The sequence below is a fragment of the Pipistrellus kuhlii genome, unplaced genomic scaffold (genome assembly GCF_014108245.1).
Source record: "Pipistrellus kuhlii isolate mPipKuh1 unplaced genomic scaffold, mPipKuh1.p scaffold_m20_p_8, whole genome shotgun sequence".
NCBI lineage: Eukaryota > Metazoa > Chordata > Mammalia > Chiroptera > Vespertilionidae > Pipistrellus > Pipistrellus kuhlii.
The window spans coordinates 25600660-25616809 of record NW_023425584.1 but is presented as its reverse complement, the minus strand read 5'-3'; the positions used below and the strand labels follow the sequence as shown (position 1 = coordinate 25616809).

The 16150-nt window shown below is 51.2% G+C and overlaps 1 protein-coding gene across 3 annotated transcripts; it reads right to left on the bottom strand.

Annotated features, from left to right (window-relative positions):
* Window positions 1–406: 406 nt before the first annotated feature.
* Window positions 407–12556, bottom strand: HBEGF (heparin binding EGF like growth factor). 3 transcript variants are annotated; one of them, XM_036424904.2, is made up of 6 exons: window positions 12207–12556; window positions 11822–11995; window positions 8720–8897; window positions 3033–3188; window positions 2167–2257; window positions 407–1819 (listed from the first exon to the last, which is right to left on the bottom strand). In XM_036424904.2, exons 1-5 carry the CDS (start codon window positions 12250–12252, stop codon window positions 2185–2187), a joined length of 627 nt encoding a protein of 208 aa, XP_036280797.1. In that variant the 5' UTR covers window positions 12253–12556; the 3' UTR covers window positions 407–1819; window positions 2167–2184. The 3 variants fall into 3 exon arrangements, with proteins under 3 accessions (XP_036280797.1, XP_036280796.1, XP_045432224.1); XM_036424903.2 differs by lacking the exon at window positions 2167–2257; XM_045576268.1 differs by lacking the exons at window positions 2167–2257; window positions 11822–11995; window positions 12207–12556 and adding an exon at window positions 11567–11812.
* Between the last annotated feature and the right edge of the window lie 3594 nt (window positions 12557–16150).

The window sequence follows — 16150 nt, the reverse complement described above, 5'->3', positions numbered from 1 at the left end:
TGCTTGCATGCATGTACAGCCAAGGATCAGGCCCTGGGTCCAGGGTCTGTTGGTTGAATGGGCAGATGTCTTTCCTGATTACAGCCAGCCAAACTTGCTATGTGAAAGATTTATTCTCTTTCACGTCAGAGGTAGTGTAATGCAGGTTATTTAGACAAATAATTGGAGTCAGACTATCCATCCCAGCTGTCACGTATCAATTGTGTGTATCCTTAAGCAAGTTGCATAACCTCTCTGAACCTCCTCTTTTGTAAATATGCGACAATAGTAGTACCTTCATCACAGGGTTGTTGGGATACTGAGAGAGTATATATAAACAGGCCTAGTGCAGATCTAATATTGAATCAGGACTTAGAAAAATACCTATGTCAAACTAATTCCCAGTTAAAACAAGCAGACAGAAGGCTATGGAATAAGGGTTATCTTTATTTGAATTGCAAAGTACAAATATGAACCAGTTTCGGAAATATAGTTGTAACAGTTCAGAAATGGCACCAGAAACTTCCAGAAGGGACCACGACAGCATACGTTTGTAGCTTTGGTGAGGTGGTGAGTTCACACAAAAGCCATCCTCACCTCCAATCTTCTCTGCAGCAATTGATAGGTTATCAATTACCGAGAGCAGCCAGCTCCAATGTTTCCTGTTCCTCCTCAGCCTTTTTTCCCACTAATACCTCTCTCGATTATCATCTGCTGCACTGACCCCTGCTTGGAGTAGCACCAGAAGAGTGGCAGGAGTAAGAGAAATGTCTTGACACAAGGAAGAGTGAGATCCCACTCTGTGGGCCTGAGGCTATCGAGGGCAGGGAGTCAGGAAAGCTGCAAGCATGGAAGCCCAACCTCTTCTGAGATTTGGCAGGGAGAGGACACAGGGAAACACCGATATCTGTTACACTTTGACATCAGCACCTTGGGCTTTCAAAACACAAACGGTAGACAAAATCGCCTAGGCAAGACTGCCGTCCAACTCATAGAGTGGATCTGACAACGTTAACTCCTACATCCTGACCGTACAGACCGCCCCCTGTGGCACTCTGACCGTGGAAGATCTGTGGAAATGTGGACAGACAATGGATTACATCTCAGGTTTGTGGCAACAGAGAGTGATGCTGAGCCAAGTGGTATGGGAATGCGGGGTAGAGGGCCAGGAAATTGCCAATGTAACAGTCTAGGCACTTGAAATATTATTGTTAGATTGTTAAAAACTAAATAAATTAACATACATAGAATAAAATAAATATATAATTTAAGAGGCATTTTACAAACAAAACAAAACAAAAATAGTTGTTATTTTTCCATTTGGGTAGAAGTCCCAAAATTCAGAGTTCTCAGGCTTGTGGTATTTCACAGTTAGCTCATCAAATCCAGCGCTGTAGGGCCCACATGGCAGATCCCTTGGTGACTACTTGAGTCCGTGGCTTTTCAATCTTTGTTACTTTCTTCCAGTCCACAAATCTTTCCTTCTTCCCCTCTCTCTCATTCTCTTTTTTTCAGTCAAAGATCCTGGAGCATATGGAATTAACTGGCATCTTAATCCAGAAGACAAGTGTTTAAACAAACTTTATCGGGTTAAGTGGGGTTTGGTGGAGGGGAATCAGAAGAGCATGAAGGTCCCTCACTTTTGCTTCCTTCTGACCCAGATCCCGTTGGACATATTCTGTTTGGCACTTGAAGGCTCTGATAAAGCAATACTGGGAAGCCCAACCTAGATGGCAACTGGGGATGAGGGAGTCTTCATGGCTGGTTGTGAAGTCCTTCCCCTCTGCAGAGTCTGTGATCCGCTTCTGTCTTCTCAGAGGTAGCAGTCCCCAGCTTATTCCTAAAGAACAAGAGGAAGAACTTTAAAGCTGGATCCAGTCTTAAGAGGTCTTAAGAGTCTCCCAGATACAGTCTTAATAAGTGGAAAGATCACCTGGAAGAGGGTGGAAGGAGAGGGGATAAGGGCTGGAGATGCTGTCCTCTCAGGCATCCCTCTTGGATATCTCTCTAGCAACTTTCACCCTTAGTGGAGATGAAATACGGACAGCCTTTTTGACAAACATTCTGCAATGGGACACTAACTCTCTAGCAGCCTGACCTCTGAGGTCAAGAGAAGAACTCAGTATGCCTTGAAACAGATCCAGGAAGGGTGGTGATGGTGCCATGGGGCAAAGAATGGACCATTACCTTGAGCACAGGTCTCTCTCAGTGGGAAGTAGTCATGCCCAACTTCACTTTCTCTTCATTTTCCACATCATAACCTCCTCTCCTATGGTACCTGAGGAAGGTTAAGTTTTGTGAGCAAGCTCTGCCGCTACCACAGGGCGCAGGTCCCAGAAAGAGTCCTCTGAAGGATGCTGTCATGCTGGTTCCACCCACTACTTGGAAAATCCCTGAGGGATGGCAGCCCTACAGACCTCTGATCAAAGGTCCAACTGTGCCAAAGATCCCAAACTGACTCTAACAGCAGCAGGCTACAATTTGCTAAGAAATGTACTCCTCACTTACATAATCCTCACAGCATGCTATGAGGTAGGTGGACAAAGATTATAATCACTGAAAGACTACAACCCTCAGAAAGGGAGGTAACTTGGTCCAGGTCTCACAACAAATGAGTTATGCTGCTTGAAAATGAGCACAGAGTGCTTGGTAGGTCTCCCCCAACCTAGAACATAACCTGATTGGAAGCATGGCCTGAGGGCCAAATGACTCAGACTTGCAGGATATACCAATAGCACCATCCATGCCAAACCACACACTGGAGAAAGAACTGTGTGGCGAGGTGGTACCATGGGTGGGTTACTAGGTCTGCTATGAGTAGCAGGACCTCCTATGGCCTGGCGAGTTTTGCCCTTGGCTCTAGACACTGGACTCATGTCAAACCAGAGACATCAGGGCCTTGGAGAACATGTCCTTGGGAATGCGATCAGAATCCTAGTCTAGAATTTGGGGAGGTTGGAGGGCTTATGTGGTCACCAGGCAGAAGACCCGGGAGGAAGACGAGGAATAGAAGTGATTTGCAGAAACAGCCTGCAAGGGCCCCCAACACTCACCTAAACATGAGAAGCCCCACAATGACAAGCAGACAGACCGACGACAGCACCACGGCTACCACAGCCAGGATGGTTGTGTGGTCATAAGTAGATAAGCGATTTTCCACCGGAAGACTCAGCCCATGGCACCTCTCTCCGTGGTAACCCAGGTTGCAACTGGTTCAAGACAGAACAAAGCAAAGATGAGGTTATTGGTTTTGAACTTTCACTCTTGTCAACGGCCCACGCACATGAGCCAAACCCCACTCCTCACACCCTCATGGCTCCTCACCATCATCCCTGCCCTGTGTCCTTCTCCAGGAGGGGCTCTTTACAGCCCCCTCTGAGGGCTCCCATCGCCTCCCCACCCCCCTTCTCACTCCCCTTCACCAATCCCTCTGATTCCCTGGCCTGAGATTCCTGCTCCAGGCGGGGGAAAAGGGAGGGAGGACTTCAAGCTCTCAGCTAGATGTGTTCCACGTGTGGATGATTTATTGCATGTGTGGAAGACGGCCGGTTTGAGCCAGTGAAGAGGACTTAAGTCACAAGAGCTGGTGGGTTGAACCGAGGAGATTCAGTATCGCTCCCTCTGGTGAGGCCCCTCAGCGCTCTGACCCAGAAATAAACCCGGCCTTCCCCATCAATGCTTCCTGAGTTCAGTCCCTCTCAGCCACTACCCAGCCTATTAATAGGTCCCATGCCTTTGCCAGGAGTCACTTTTCTCAAGTTCCCTTCAATTAACTCCCAGCTCCCCCCGGGTGCAGAGTCCAACTTGAGAGCTCAACTTCAGCCTTTGGCCTCTGAACACTGGGCTCCGGGGCCTCCTTCACCACAGGACAAAGCAAACAAACCAAGGTAACATTGTGCCCGGCTGTGCTGCCAGAGCGCAGAAGAATGTCAGAAACAAAGCCCTGGCTCTTCTCACTCTAGAAATAAATTAGATGGCAACTGCTTCTTCTAACACAAAGCATTTCCTGCACGCTCTTAGGAAGACTCGGAAGCGCTTACAATTGAAGGAGCGTGTTTCCGTCCCTTCCTTTCTCTGAGCACCAGAAGGCCCTTTGATGTAGGGAGGAATGCCATGGCGCGCAGCAGGCAGAGCTGTTTTCCTCCTGGGCACACAGCAGGGCAGACAGAGGTGTGGACTAGATCATCTGACTCTGAGCTCAGGGTGCTGCCCACTCACATGCATAACTGCCCCCCCCCCCCCCCGACCAGGCTGTCCAATGCTCTGTCTGCCTGGGGACTCCAGGCCATGCGCTACTGAAGGAAGCACTGAGAACCTGGGCCCTCTATTCTGAGCTCAGCCTCCTTCTGGGAAGTGCACCTGGTGCCCGAGAACAACGAGAGGAACCCGTGAAGCAGACCAGTCCAGTTCTGGTAACAGCAGGGAGGCCAGGCTGCCCCTGCCTCTCCGGCCCCAGCTCCTCCTGGTTCCTTGGGCAACAGCCCACGGCAGGATAAATGTAGGTCAGGCTCCCTGTACACACATCAGAGCACATCCATGCATCTGTCTCATCGGCTCCGGTGGGCAAGACCATGACCCTCATCCTGCCAGGACGTGGAGGAAGCTCTCAGGAACACCCAGGGAAAAATCACTTGCGCACAGACATTAACAGTTTGTAAAACACCATCCTTACTAGCATCTACAAGCTCAACTGAGACCTCAACACCTTGGAAGGCAGGCACAGCCCAGATTCACAGAGTGAAAGCCTAAAATTAAGGATCAGAGAGATTGATTTGCCAAAAGTTGAACAACTAGCATGCAGGAGCGCTAAGACTAGAAGCCAGTCTTGGCAAATTCCAAATTCATGAACAAGTTACCCCAGGGAAATATATATGTGCTGGGTTGATGGGTTCCTAGGGCTGCTCCCTGACTGTTACTATTATTATTACTGTTGCTGTCACTGCTATTATTAACTTAAATAATAAATAAGCCAGGTACTCTGCTAATTTCTTGACAAGGATCATTTCATTTAATCTTAAAAACATCTCTATGGTTGAAACAGGTTTGGTTCAGTGGTAGAGCATCGGTCTGCGGACTGAAAGGTCCCAGGTTCGATTCTGGTCAAGGGCGTGTACATTGGTTGCAGGCACATCCCCAGTAGGGGGTGTGCAAGAGGCAGCTGGTCGATGTTTCTCTCTCATCGACGTTTCTACAATAGCTCTCTATCTCTCTCCCTTCCTCTCTGTAAAAAAACAATAAAATATATATTTTTTAAAATCTCTATGAAGTAGGAATTACTCTCCCCATTTTAAAGATGACGAGACTGAGGCTTAACGTCTTAGAGAAGGTTACACAGCTAGAGAGTGGTAGAGGCAGGATTCAATCCAGCACTTTTATGACTTCAGATACTTTGCTCTCCCGGTGGGAGGAAAGCTGAAGTTGAGCCTGTTTTTCACTTGCAGCCTATCGTTCAAACCCCACAGGTAGTTACTCAGATGATAGAAATAAATATTGGCCTCAAGGTCCTGCAATCCAGTTACATAATCCCTCCACCCCCACCCTGAGTCAAAAGGATAATAATGTAAACACCCTAATATTACCGACCGCCCCCTCCCTTTGCAGCAGACTCCTGGCTTCCCCAAGGGAGGAGGGAGGGTGACTGCATTCCAAACACCCCAGAGTGGGGGCAAGATCATGTGTCTTCTCCAGAGCCAGAGAGTGAGTGCTCCATCAAACTGGGACATGACCCTCCTACCCATGTCTGTGACCCATTTCAGAGCTTGTATGACAACAGTAGCAAGAGCCCAGAGACATCTTCCAAACTGGCTTTCTCCACCTCTCCTCCAGAAGATGGAGGGGGCACCATTGGTGCGGGGGCTCAGAATACCCGAGTTCCAGACTGGTTCTGCTGCTACTTCTATCCAGGCAATCTTGGGCAGTTACTTTTGCCTTTCAAAGCATTGGTTTTCTCATGTAAAATACAGCAATAATACCCAGCTGGCATGGTTCAGTGGTTGAGCGTTGACCTATGATCCAGGAAGTCAGGGCACATGCCTGGGTTATGGGCTCAATCCCCATTGTGGGGCGTGCAAGAGGCAGCAGATCAATAATTCTCTCTCAACATTGATGTTTCTATCTCGCTCTCCCTCTCCCTTCCTCTCTGAAATCAATAAAAATTATATTTTAAAATATACAAGAATAATAAATGCCTACTTCACTAGACTATTGTGAAGATCAAATAATACAGATAAAAGCACTTAATAAGAGGTGAAGGCCCACATATGTGCGCATTATTATACCATATCAGACTCCGAAAGTACTGCCCATTCCTGAGGAATGGGCCACCAAAGTCAGTCGGGTCCGAAGAGAAGGGTGTGTCATTCCTTCTCAGCACCTGGCAGTGAGGCAAGCAGAGCCCTTAGGCCTGTCCCCACGCCAGCTCTGAGTCTTCCTCAATCCAACCGCTCCCAGGTTTCCTCCAACCACAAGAAACTTTGCAGCCAATATCTGGGTCAGCGGCCAGTCAGGAGCCCCAGGAAATGGCTCTTTGAGGGGAACATTTGGCCGGTGACACAAAAGAGTTTTCCTGTGGGTGATGGCTGGAGAGGGCTGGCTGAGGAAGCCAACTAGCCTCAAGTCCACCACAGCAGCCTCGACACACCCTGTGGCGGTTCCTGGTCTGGAGGCGAGGAGGAGCCACAAAGGGCCCCAGATGTAAGTGCCCAGATGTCACCTTCCCCCAAACCAGGAACTCTGTGTCTTCTCGGTGCCTTCTGCCCTGAATACCAAGGGCTGGAGGCAGGAGGTAGTCAACCAGACACAGTCGAGCCCCTCGGAAGCAGACACAAAGTCTTCAAATCAGACTGCCATTCTCTTAGCCTAGTAAAAGTCTTAAAGACCTCTAGGCTAACAGCTGCCCTCTTTAAAATCCGGCTCAAGCTCTGTAAGGACAGACAGGGAAGAAGGATGCCAGCCAACACCCAGGGCAGCCCGGGGACATAAAAAGCATGTTGGACTGAAAGTCAGGCATCTGAATCCCTGTCCTGTTTCCATCCACTTATTTAGCTGTTAATCTCAGGCAAATCATTTCCTACTTCCTGCTCCAGTTTCCTCATCTTTCAAGTAGAGATAGTAAGCAATGCCTGCCCAGCAGAGAGCTTCTGAGAATCCCATGATAGGTCTATATCTCCCCACCCCCTAGAATAGCTGGCATCATGTAGGCGCTCATCATATACCTGTTGGGCTCAACTCAAGTTAAACTTCAGGGCAAAGGAGAGCAGCAGCATCATGGTTATCATCGCCGTGCCTGGGGCCACCTTGGCTGTGGGCACCCTGTAGGTTCTCTGGGTGTAGATGGTTGGCTGAGCCCCGCTTTTCAGGAGAGCAGTCTCATAAGGGTTCTCAGTTGAGCAGTGGAAGTCCATCCACCAACGCCCTGATCCCATGTGGCCCAGACAGATCCCTGGACTCAATCCCTCTTGACTACCCTCGGAGTCACCGCCTCCACCCTGGGTTAATGATGCCATTTAACAATTTTAAGACAGACATTTCCTGCCCTGTCCCAAGGCCTTGGGAAGCATGATGCGGAGACTGTCTATGTCATTCTCAAACAACCCCCTCCAACACCAAGCTCCTGAAAAGAGTGTTATAGGAGAGGACACACAAGTGGCTGCGGACAAGGTGGGGAGTAATACGTCGGTCTGCCACTTGCCAAGTACTGGGCAGCACGGCTGTGTGAGATCAGACGGGACAAGGAAGTTTTAAAAAGCCAAGGGATCTGCACCATCACAGAAAAGGTGACAGGCAGCCAAGCCTTTTTGACAGACTGGGAGGTGGTGCGCACCCAACAGTCTCCTGGCCCTGTCCGGAGTCTCCCTGCCCACCGGGCCTCATGCCCAGCAGGAGAGAGTGGATGTTTACAGCCTGACGCGGGTGTTGGCCTCAGGCACACTGGCGACATTATGCCTGCCAGAGAGCATGGCAGTGCCGTCATCCCTGAGGGGTTGCCAAGACAGCCGTTTTCTGGGCTTGGCCTGACAGATCAGCTGGGGAACCCGTGGGCCCTCCACCCACGACCCCGTGGAGGGAAGGGTGGTGCTGCCTGACTGGGGGCTGATGCCTACTGGGTTGGGTTCCATTTCCTGTGAATATTGCACAAAGGAAGTGTTCTCCCACCCCATGGCCAGAGGCCAATACCCACCATGTTCCCTTGCTGGGGGGAGGGGGAGAAAAAGGGGAACAGGGGTTCCTCCCCACTCCCATGATGACCACTTCCTGTGCAGTCCTGCCATGCCTTAGACTCAACTCACATTAGCTCGTTCATGTGCACACATGTTCGAGGGCACACATGCCTGCATAGCATGTGTCCAAGTGTACCGCCTACCTCCCTGCAGGGTTTGGGAAAGGGGGCCACAGGAGCCCTGCTCCACCCAGAAATACCCCATCTGGAGTAGGCAGGAGGCAGGGAATGAGGGACCTGTCTTCAGGTGTCAGCTCTCCTAGCCACATGCTGATTTCTGAGCAAGCAGGAAACGTCCCCGAGGATGAAAGAGCGTCACGGACCCACACCACAGGAAATTGCATCCCTGTGCGGGGGAAGCCCCTGCCTCTGACTAAAAATATTTCTCTTCCTCCCGACTTCCGCCCTGAGTTTGAGAAGAAACTGGGTGCAATTATGAATTCAAGGAACAATGACAACTAGGAACAGGCACGTGGCTGACAAAGAGTGTGTAAGAGTCAGCCTGGGGGCAGGAACACTTACATGCAGGATGGAGCCCGGAGCTCCTTCACATATTTGCATTCTCCGTGGATGCAGTAGTCCTTGTATTTCTTAAGACACGGGTCTCTCTTCTTCCCTAACCCCTTGCCTTTCTTCTTCCTTTTCCCGCGCTCTTCCTTGCTGGGTGTGGCCAGAGCTTGTGGCTTGGAGGAGAAAGGAGCTGCAGGAGAAAAGTACTCTGTTAAGTCTTGGACATCCCCTCACCAGCCCCTCCAGAGAAAGAATGAGAAGAGCACAGCATCTGGAAGGAGAATGTGCTCTTTATCCCACCTTAAGTCAGAAGGCTGGGGAGACCATTGGCTCAGTACCTCCCGAGGGCTGAGGAAAGAGTGGGCAGAATCACCAGAAAGTGGTGGAAGAAGTAGAGGCTGGTGGGGTCCCAAGGAAGGCATTTCACATATTCAGTTTAAGAACTTCATTCCAAGAATGCTAGCTAGCTTCTGTTGAGGAACTGCAACTGATTGGGCAATTCTACCAACCACTTCACCCCTATTCCACTGCCCATCCCCATCTCCTATTGTCCCATGCCAACCTGGTTCTATGTTGGCCTTAAATCAACCTCATTTCCTGATGCTGCTCTCAGTGGCCCACTTGCAGGAAGACAGTGTCAGAGATTAAATTGCTTCTGGAAAAGGTTCTTGGAGGGGTTTTTTTTTTTGGGGGGGGTGTCATAAAATAAAATAAGAACTGTGCCCATGTCCAGGTGGCCTCCTCTGGGGTACCATTAGCACCAGGGTACCATCACCTTAGCAAGTAAGCCATCACTGTTCAGGGCCTTGCTTTTTTTACTTCAAGCAAAATATCTGTCCTGCTCTGGGCCCCTGCAGCTCACCACTTCTCTCATCGGTCCATTTACACTATCCCCAAATGTCCTGGCTCTCTAGGATAGGGAGCACAGTGTGTAGAAGGGATAGAGAGATAAAAAGTAAGGAACTATCCAGAAGGAACTGAAACAACGATGACTCCCCCAATCCTTTCACACTTCAAAAGGGAAAAACCACCTCACACAGACATCCAGCTGGGACTGACCAGAGGCTACGTCCATCAGCCCAGGGGTCTGACACCAGTCACCTCCCCTCTTTTCTCCCCCAGCTGGAAAAAAGGTGTTCACTGTCCATGGCGGTAGCTAAGTATCTGGCAGACAGGTGAGCATCAAACATTAGACTGGAAATCTACAATCCCCAAGCTGGAAATGACTTCAAAGAATATTATGGCTTTTTCCACACTGGCTGGTGTGGCTCAGTTGGTTGAGTGTCATCCCATACACTGAAGGGCAGGCAGTTCAATTCCCTGTCACAGCAAATGCCCAGGTTACAGGTTTGATCCCGGTCGGACAGTGTACAGGGAGCAACCAATCAATGTTTCTCTCTCACATCAATGTTTCTTTCTCCCTCTCTCTCTCTCTCTCTCTCTCTCTCTCTCTCTCTCTCTCTCTCTCTCCCCACCCCTTCTCATCTCTCTCAAATCAATAAAAACATTAAAAAATAGCAATGGCTTTCCATTTCAAGTGAAAAACTTGAGGTCTCAAAAGGCAGTGACTTGCCCAAGATCATATAAAGTCATGCAGGGTTTGAATCAGAAGCATAATCTCTGGATTGCATATCCAGGGCTCCTTCCCAGTACACCAAGCTGCCTCACACACTCCTGTCCCCTCCTCCAGACAAGTCTAGAACACCTGGAATGCTGAGCCAGGAATGAAACAATAAATGGGCTCTGAAGTCAGCAGACCTGGGCGCTAATTCCAGCCACGTGAACTCAGGCACGTCCTTAATCTCTCTGAATCTTGGGATTCTTGATAAAAAGTGAACAATGAGAGTTCCCATCTCAGAGGGTTGCTATAAGGATTAATTAACCCACAATAACATGCTGCCTGCCTAGAACACAGTAGGCACTTAATAAAAGATGCCCAGACAACCCAGGGACCAGAGCTGTGGTGAAACTGAGGCAGATAGCCCAAGCCAATCAGAGAGGTGAGGGAGAGTGACAGGGTGACTACCTGTCTCCTGCCAGGCAGAGGGAATAGTGAGTCAGGTTTGCAGAGGTATGAGGAGCATGTGGGCAGAGGGTGAGTCACAGCCCAGCTCGCCCAGCCTAGGAGGTGAGGGCCAGGAGCACTCAGAGGTGACCAGAAAGGTCCACCGTGAGAGGATGAAGAGTGAGAGTCCAGGGTCAGCTTTGCAGCAGACCCTTGATTTATACAAAGCAGAGACAGCCCCTAAGGGAAGCGCTGGCTAAGGAGGGAGAAGGGTGGCTCTGGGCGGGACTAGAACAGGTGGGTATCTTTCCAGCCAAATATAGTCATTCTGGTCCTCCAAGGCTCAGTTCCCTGCTCCACCCTCAGGAATTGCTGCAGGTGGCTGGGTCCGGGATTCAGGCAATGTTAGAAGCTCTGGACTCTGCCCCATCTGTTCCAATACTCAGCCATAGCCACATCCGCTGATTGGAGGACTCACTGGGCCCATCCTCCCTTGGAGTTTCTTTCAGGGACTCAAGGTGGCCAGGAAGTCTCCAGGTTTGGGGGAGGATTTGTAGGCACCCACCATACCAATGCAGCTCCCCAGGGACCCAGTGCTCCTCATTCATAGCCTCCCAGGAGGTGCTGGCTTCACCTTCCCCGCTATTTCCCCAGCCTGGGGACAGGTGGATGGAGAAGTCCAACACTGCCTACCTACTGTGTGCCTGCCATCTCCACCTCTGTTGTTTTCTACATAATAGTCGTTTGATGCGGAAATTAGGACTTATGCCCATTATTACATAGAAACTCTAGGGAAAGCATCTCAATCATTCCTTGTTCCTACCCCTCAGCACACCTCAGAGGAAGGTGCGGACCCCAGACACCTTGCCTGTTCCAATGTGCTCCCAGGTACCCAGAAGAACAGCAACTTGGAACATGGAAACCAAGAGCAAGAAAGAGCGGGCTCCATGTTCCGGGCTCCATCAGTAAGCTTGCCAGGCCGAGCAGCTTTTCCTTGAAGTCTTCCATCAATACCCCAACCCCACAGGTGCGCAACCAACAAGAATCCTGGGTCTGCTCATTCTGCACCTGCCCACCAGGGTCTGCGGGTGGGCAGCCCCCACACCCACCTCTGAAAAGATCCAGGCCGGCCTCTTCCAAGTCCAGGACTTCCCGGCCTCTGCCGCCTCCGGGGGGCAGCAGCTGGTCCGCAGCTTCAGTGGGCGATCCCGGGTTGCTGGTTCCACCCGCCAGCCCTCTCCGGAGCCGCTCCAGGCTCTCTCCGGTCACCGACGCCGAGAGCACTGCGAGGGAAGGGGCGAGGCCGCGTCAGACCCTCCGCCCAGACCCCGGGTCGCCACACGATGCCAGCGCCCGCCTGCCAGGGTGCACGGGCCCCACCAAGTGGCCCATGCCAGGGGCGCTGCAGCGACCTTCCCCCGGTACCCCCAGCACAGCGTCCCCATCCCCCTCCCCTCCGCCCCCGACCTCCGGGGGCCTCGGCAGCCCTCTTACCTGCAGCTAGACAGAGCTTCAGCACCACCGACGGCAGCAGCTTCATGTTCCCGGACCCAGCGGAGGAGGCTACGAGGCAACAATCACTTCGGAGGCAGCGGCCCCGGGGCGCGGGCACGGGAGCTGGGGCGGGAGGCGCGCGGGAGATTCCGCGGGGCACGGTCGCCGCCGGCCTTTGGGGGGGTGCAAGCCTTGCTGGAACCCGCGCGGAGCTAGTGGCTGCTGGGCTTCGGTCGGCTCCCTCCGTCGGTCGGTGCGTGCGTCCGTCCGCCCGTGCCCCTGCGCTCCGGTCGGAGTGGCCTGCAACGTGACGCGTGCGGCTCCTTCGGTCGACTGAGCGCTGCCAGCGCGCGGCCGGGAATAAGGCTCGGGGAGGCGCCGCCGCTCCGCCCCGCCCCGCGCCATCCCCTCCCCTTCCCCCTCCCGCCTGGGACCTCGCCCGGCTCCCGGCGCCTGCAGAACAGCCCCCGACCCGGCGGGCGCGACGGGGAAGGGGGCGGGAGTAGGGGCGGCGCTCACATTTTTTGGGACCAGGCCAGGGCAGCCAGGGCAGCCAGGGTCTGACTGTGGGTGAGCCTGGTTACCGGCAGGTGGCGGGAACCGGTTCCTACCTTTCCCCAGACCCTGGCCTCCATGCAGCCTTGTGACTGCTGAGCTGAGTTCTGTTCTTGGACGCCCCTCCTTCCTTCCCTTCTCCCAGGCCCAGTCCCTAAGGCCTCCCTGCTGCAATCCAGGGCTCTCCACCGTGTCAGCTTCTGAGTTCTGGAAACCCGCTTCTTTGCCTACTAACACTGCAAGGAGTAAGTAATAATACATTTATTTATCATTTAAAAAAATAGACACATGAATGCCAGCAGATCTCATGAGCCCCAGGTACCCAGAGTTGCAATTGCAGGCGCTTGGTATCAATCCAACAAAAGCAAAGGAGGCTAGGATCCTTCCAGCCGGGGAGTGGCTCCCCCATATTTCCCCGCCTAGAGGACATAGTATCCATTAGGGTTTTTGAACGATGGGTTATAATTCCCAGGCTTCTGGGATTGGACAACACAGGCTATGAAACTCGCCTCATATTTTTCCTTTCCTTTGAAATATCACCTTCTTCCCCAACATAAAAATTGAGCCCACTCCTGCAGGACGAAGTTCGCTAGCCTAGGGTTGCTTTGTTCAACAGGTGCCAGGCGATGGATGTGTTTCTCTTCCGACCTATGTATTGTGACTAGTTTTGACTAGGGTCTTCTGAAGTCAATGTCCTGACCCAAAGAAATGACTCTCAGTAGGTATTTCAGCTCGTAGGGACGTGCTGGGAAGGGATTTGTATGACACAGGGCTGGGTTGGCATTCAGAGCCCTCAAATTGTGCCAGATAGAGCTGCTTCCGCCCATGTGTAGAGATAAAAACAGGCCTGCTATTTATACAGAGTCTATCCGACTGTCCCTCTCCATCCCCACTTTTGCCAGGGTCGATCAGGCTCCGCTCTCTTAACCTGCCCCGGGCAGCCCTCCTCACCTAGGTCCTAGGTGCACTAGAATTACTACAGTCCTCAACTGGAATCCTGCCTTTTCTCCTTACTGTCTGACTTTGGACAAGATATTTAATCTCACTGAGCCTCAGTTTCCACACCTCTGAAAAGGGGATAACAGTAATAATATTAGCACCTACTTTGGAGAGAGGTTTTTGAAGATTGAACAAGGGAACACATACAAAGCAGTTAGTATAGTGCCAGGCACATTATAAACTCTCAATAAATGTGACAGTATAATCACCATCATCATCATCATCATCACTAAGCATCCCACCTTGGTCACTCCATTCTCTAGAGGCCCCTTTTCTCCCTTTGCCCCACGGGATGAGGCACCATGCTGTGGTTGGGCTGATTTCAGGTGGAAGCTTAACCTGTCACCTATTTGGCCAAGTGCCACCATGGAATCACTCCTTTGGGTGATAGGTACTGGGCCTAGGACCTCGGTGGATGGTCCCCACGAAGACCGCACCTTCGTTTCCTCCCTCAGCAGCTGTCTGATCACCTGCTTCCCCCAAACAAAGCCACCTTGGGGTCAGGGCTCTCCCAGGGGAGGTGGAGGGAAACACTTCCTGACACACAGCCAAGTCACCTTCCCTCCCTTTCCCTGACCCACGGCCAGGTTCACACCCTGCTGTCCTGTTCCAGCCTGCCTCTCCCTTTGCGTGTGCACTTCCGCCTTCTCACCCCCGCATCAGCCTTAGTCCCATTCATAGGGCAACTCCAAGCTTTCATCACACCTGGAAGCCTCACCCGGCTAGGTCTGTGTGTCAGCCGGGCTTTACGGGAAGGGCCTGGAAAAGGAGACAAAAGGCCTGGAATGTATTGGCGACAGTCACTTCCCCGCTTAGAACATTGAGTGTCCGATGACCAGAAAAGAAATTGCAATTAATGCAGGGGCAACCTCATTAACTTGTTTATTCCAAACATTTGATGAATGCTCTTGGCACCAGGGACATAGCAATAAAGCAGACAGACAAGGGTATGCTTTCAAGGAGCTTTCATTCTATAACAGAGGAGACAGGTAGGACCAAGTCAATAAAGAAGGAAAAACAAATGCTATGATGACAAGTGTCAAGATGAACGCTAAAATACAATAATGGCCCTACCCGGTGTGGATGAGTGGTTAGAGCATCAGCTTGAGGACCAAAGGGTCTCAGGTTTGATTCCCGGTCAAGGGCACATTCCTGGCTTGCAGATTCTATCTCCTGCCCCTGTGTGGGCACGTGTGGGAGGCAGTCAATCAATGTGCCTCTCTCACACAGATGGTTCTCTCTCTTTTCTCTCTCTCTCTCCTGCCCCCGCCCCCGCCCCCGCTCTCACTCTCTCCTTCCTTTCCTCCCTCCCTTCCTTCCACTCTTTCTCAAAATCAATGGGGAAAAAATATCATCTGGTGAGGATTAACAACAACAAAAATATAATTATGTACTACAAAATGTTGTGTCCCAGTGCTTGGGATGACAATTTAGATTCGGTGACTGATTAGACAAAAGCTTCGCTGAACAGGTAACATGTAAGCTGAAGCATGAATAAGAAGAAGGAACTGGATTTGTGGTCATCCCTGGCAAAAGCAGTTCAAGCCATGCAAATAGTGCAAAAACTAGGTGGAAACAAGTGTGGAGCATTCTAGGAACAGAAAGCAGGCCAGAAAGGAAGGAGGGATGGAAGATAATATTGGAGTAAAGGCTAGGGACAGATAACCGTGGATGTTACAGAGCTAGGTAGACATTGGGTTTTATGCCCTATCATTGTGAACATCAAATGAGATGTCAGTGGGGAAGTACAGTTATGCAGAATTCTTTCACGTCTTCCCCTACTTGTTCTCTGGCTGTCAGGTGCCAGGGACACACTTCTAAGGAAGCAGCGTCCAAATGGGCCACTCTGCTTTCCTTATCTATTAACCATGAGAAAACTGAGGCTTGGAGACTTACTGGCCATGGGGCACTAGTGATTCGAAGGGCTTAGAAACCCTGGCATCCTGCCTCCCAGCCCTGTGTTGAGTTCCCAGGCCTCTGGAGAACCAGGCCCATGATACTCTGAGTGCCACTAACTGACTCACTGCTAAGCCATGTAGACCTTGGTTTGGGGAGAGCACTCATAAGCCAGTGGGGAGGAACTGGACAAAAGGGGTGCTGGTGACAAGAAAGGGGAGGAGGGAACTTAGAGAAGAACCAATCTGAGTCTCTTCCCCACAGTGGCTAAGATGTCTACACTAGTAGGTTGGTTACCCCAATCGTGGCTGTGCATGATAATCACCTGGAAATTTATTGAAGATAAAAAGGCCTAAGCCCCAGCCCAGTCCTAATTCAAGATCTCTTGGAGTGGGGCCCCAGCATTTATACTTTGGGCAGGTAATTCTTACATTGGCCAGGCTCAGAAGTTAAGCAGTCTGCATAACTAACCAGGATAATGTGTCAAGCCTCTG